We start from the raw sequence: 3,036 nt of genomic DNA on the forward strand, positions 1-3,036 counted from the left end.
CGTCGGCGAGTGGCCCGACATCTCTGGGAGGAGGAGGAGGAGGAGGAGAGGGGGCCTCGGGGCTGGCGATCGCCCGCCCCGGGGCCGAGGCCGACACTCCCGAGACACGGGCGTCGGGGAAGCGCACCGTCAGCTCGATGGGCTCGATGGCAGAGGTGGAGCGGGCGATGGCGGGGGCAACTCAACCGCCTCCGTAGAGGGCCGAGGGAGCACCAGAGTCTAGTGAGGTCCGGCCAGTACTGGCAGATACGAAGGCCGTGCCACTGCCGCCGCCACCACCACTGCCGAGGATGAGGGACGCGGTGCGGAAGCTATTGCTTCCCCGTTCGAGGTAAAGTGTTTTACCTGGCGCCACTTAAGGCGCTCAAGGTGAGCGCCAGCGCCACCGCCCATTGGGTGGTGGACGCATAGGCCGCCTTGCAGCGTGGCGCGGCGTCGGCCAGGGCCACTGAGGCGGCCACAAAGCAGGCGGGGGATGAGGCGCCTACGCCCTACAAGGCCGTGGCCCTCATGGCTGGTGAGGCCGAGGCGCCTACAATCGCTGAGGCCACCGAGGGCGAGGCCGGGGCCCTCAGGACCTCCGAGGCTGAGGTGGCGGAGACCGAGGTTTCTAGGACCACCGAGGCCGAGGTGGCAGAGGTTGGTGCTTCTAGGACCACCGAGGCTGAGGTGGCGGAGGTTGGTGCTTCCAGGACCACCGAGGCTGAGGTGGTGGTGGTCAGCTCGGGCGCGGCGGAGCCATCGGCCTAGGATGCGGAGACGAAGGCGGGGCAAGCTCTGGCGTGGCCCCCGGTACAAGACCCGCCGCCGTCGCAGGAGAGCGCCTGGGAGGTGGAGGTTCAGATGATCTCCTCCGATGATACCTCCTGGGGGAAGGAGGTGGCAGACACCGAGGCGGCCAGCACCGCAGAGCAGTCAGCCCTGACTCTGGGCGAGGGGGGCTCGGCCCTTGTCTGGGTCCGACCTGAGCCCCGTGGGTGGGATAGCTCGCGTGTCTTGTGGCGGAGCCGGGACGACCCTGAGGGGGAGCCTCTATTCGCCCTTGAGGACGTGGACGAGGGGGACAGTGGGGCTCCCTTGAGCAATTCCGCCTGCTGGCTGAGCGGTTGCTGCAGACGGTGCTGTCTGTCGTGGCCAAGGATCTACCTGGTGTTGCCCGGGTACGTGATTTCCTTTCTTGCGGCGCATTGTATTTCCTCCAAGCCCTCTCGTAGTTCTTTGACGTATGTTTTGCTTATCTAGGAGCTCGAGGCCCGGTCCCTCGAGAAATTGATGTTCCTCTGGCAGGAGAGGGACGTCTGGGACCAGCTCCGGCAGCAGAAGGATATACTTGCCGGTGCCAACAAGCTTCTGTCGGCACGGAGCACGGAGGTGGAGGACCTCTGCCTTCACTGTGCTGACATAAAGGCCGAGGTGGCCATGGCTCGGGAGCAGGCTGCCCCTTTGGCGGCGCGGATCCAGGAGCTAGAGGAGGAGCTGACCCGGGCGGCCAGCGAGCGGGACACCTTTAGGTCTTGGGCTGCGCAAGAGGTAGCCTCTACCAAGGCCGTCACCGAACAGCTAGAGGCGGAGAAGGGCGCGCACCTGCTGACGAAGGGCGCGCTGTCGGAGGCTATAAAGGTGGCCGAGACCTCTCGGGTCGAGGCCTTAGCCTAGAAGGAAAAGGATGAGGGTGAGTCCTATTGGACCACTCCCCCTGTTAGATTTATCTCTTTCGCGTTCGACCCCTGACACCCTAATGTGACACAGAGCTGGAGCAAGAGGCTTCCAGGGCAGCTGAGGCCTCTCGGGTCGAGGTTCAAAGCTGGAAGGAGAAAGCCAAGGGTGAGTCTCATAGGCCTGCGCCCTTGCTCGGTTTATTTCCTTTTGTGCTTAACCCCCCAACCCGCTTGTCTTGGTGCAGGACTGGAGAAGGAGGTCTCCCAGACAGCCGAGGCCTCCGTCGCAGTGCAGGCGGTGATCAAGGCCGAGATCTAGGAGCACAATGTGCTGCAGAGCGCTGCTCGTACCGCCTGCGAGGCCCTAGAGGTCGGGGGGGGGGGGGGGTCAAGTCAGGCAGCTCCCTTGGGAGCCGCTTGATCGTGTTGATCGGCCGCATCCATGAGCAGCTCTGGGGGGCGCTGTATACGGGCGTCAAGCGCGCCCTGGCCATTGTCTCCTCGCACTACACCGACGTCGACCTCGAGGCCATCAGCGACAGTTACGTCATGGCCGAGGATGATGAGAAGGCCGAGGAGGAGGTCCTGAAGCTGGTGGGGGCGGCTGAGGCCCCTGGCACGGCGCTGGCCCGGCTGTTCGAAGAGGAGGTGGTTCCTCCTACGCCGACCGCCGACGTTGGCGACCTTGGGTTTTGATCTGGGCCAAAGGGGTCATGTAAATAGATTAGGACTTGCATCATTGTACCATAGCACTTGTGGCCATCGAGGCCTTTACAGTACTTGTGTATATATGTTTTTTAATCGTTTTCTATTGTATTTCCGAGCCTTTGCCCTCTGTCTCGTTTCTAGACAAGTCCTTTGCAAAAACTTCCTCGGAGCCTAAGCTGTCCCTTGGGTGAAAGGTGGCAAGGGAGTTGCCGTAGCCTAGAGGCATAGGCTATCTCACAGCTTGGCCGGCCTTTTGGCCTCGAGGCGAACTTTCGGTCCTTTGGTTTTTTACAATCGATTTGTCAGAGTACGCGAGAGAGTTTGGCGTAGAATTTTTTTTCTTTGAAAAACAACTAAAAAATGGTGTCTGGGACTTAGGGGGGGTTCCCCCTTCTAGCCCCCAAGGGAGGCTCGGTTCTATAGAGGCAGAGCCGAGTCTCCCTTATAGCGTTATTGTAACGCCGAGCCCCTATTGATGGGCTTGGGGGGTTTCTCGAAAAATTATAACAACTAAAGAATGCTTCTTTATTGTATTTCGAGAAACAATGTATACAATGCTTGGGAATTTAAGGGTAGAAGCGATGTAGCTATTCTATGTTCCTAGCGTTGGTGAGGATTCGCCCTTCTCGTTGGCTAGCTTGTAGGTCCTGGGCTTTAGTAGTTGGGCAAC

At 60.6% G+C, this 3,036-nt stretch overlaps 1 protein-coding gene across 1 annotated transcript; it reads left to right on the top strand.

Annotated features, from left to right (window-relative positions):
* The first annotated feature begins 510 nt into the window (after positions 1-510).
* LOC136460307 (protein MLP1 homolog) lies at positions 511-2,354 on the top strand. Its single transcript, XM_066460059.1, has 5 exons — positions 511-717; positions 1,116-1,160; positions 1,243-1,638; positions 1,750-1,824; positions 2,109-2,354. Exons 1-5 carry the CDS (start codon positions 511-513, stop codon positions 2,352-2,354), a joined length of 969 nt encoding a protein of 322 aa, XP_066316156.1.
* The last annotated feature ends 682 nt before the right edge of the window (positions 2,355-3,036 follow it).

Source organism: Miscanthus floridulus, chromosome 6, assembly GCF_019320115.1.
Source record: "Miscanthus floridulus cultivar M001 chromosome 6, ASM1932011v1, whole genome shotgun sequence".
In the NCBI taxonomy this organism is placed as follows: domain Eukaryota; kingdom Viridiplantae; phylum Streptophyta; class Magnoliopsida; order Poales; family Poaceae; genus Miscanthus; species Miscanthus floridulus.

What these genes read in the sequence shown, in the direction of transcription:
- LOC136460307 (XM_066460059.1), top strand. Translation starts at nt 511, where the DNA reads ATGGCTGGTGAGGCCGAGGCGCCTACAATCGCTGAGGCCACCGAGGGC. An exon ending in CCGAGGCTGAGGTGGTGGTG is followed by an intron (nt 718 to 1,115) that starts GTCAGCTCGGGC and finishes CGGTTGCTGCAG; the next exon opens with ACGGTGCTGTCTGTCGTGGC. An exon ending in ATCTACCTGGTGTTGCCCGG is followed by an intron (nt 1,161 to 1,242) that starts GTACGTGATTTC and finishes TTGCTTATCTAG; the next exon opens with GAGCTCGAGGCCCGGTCCCT.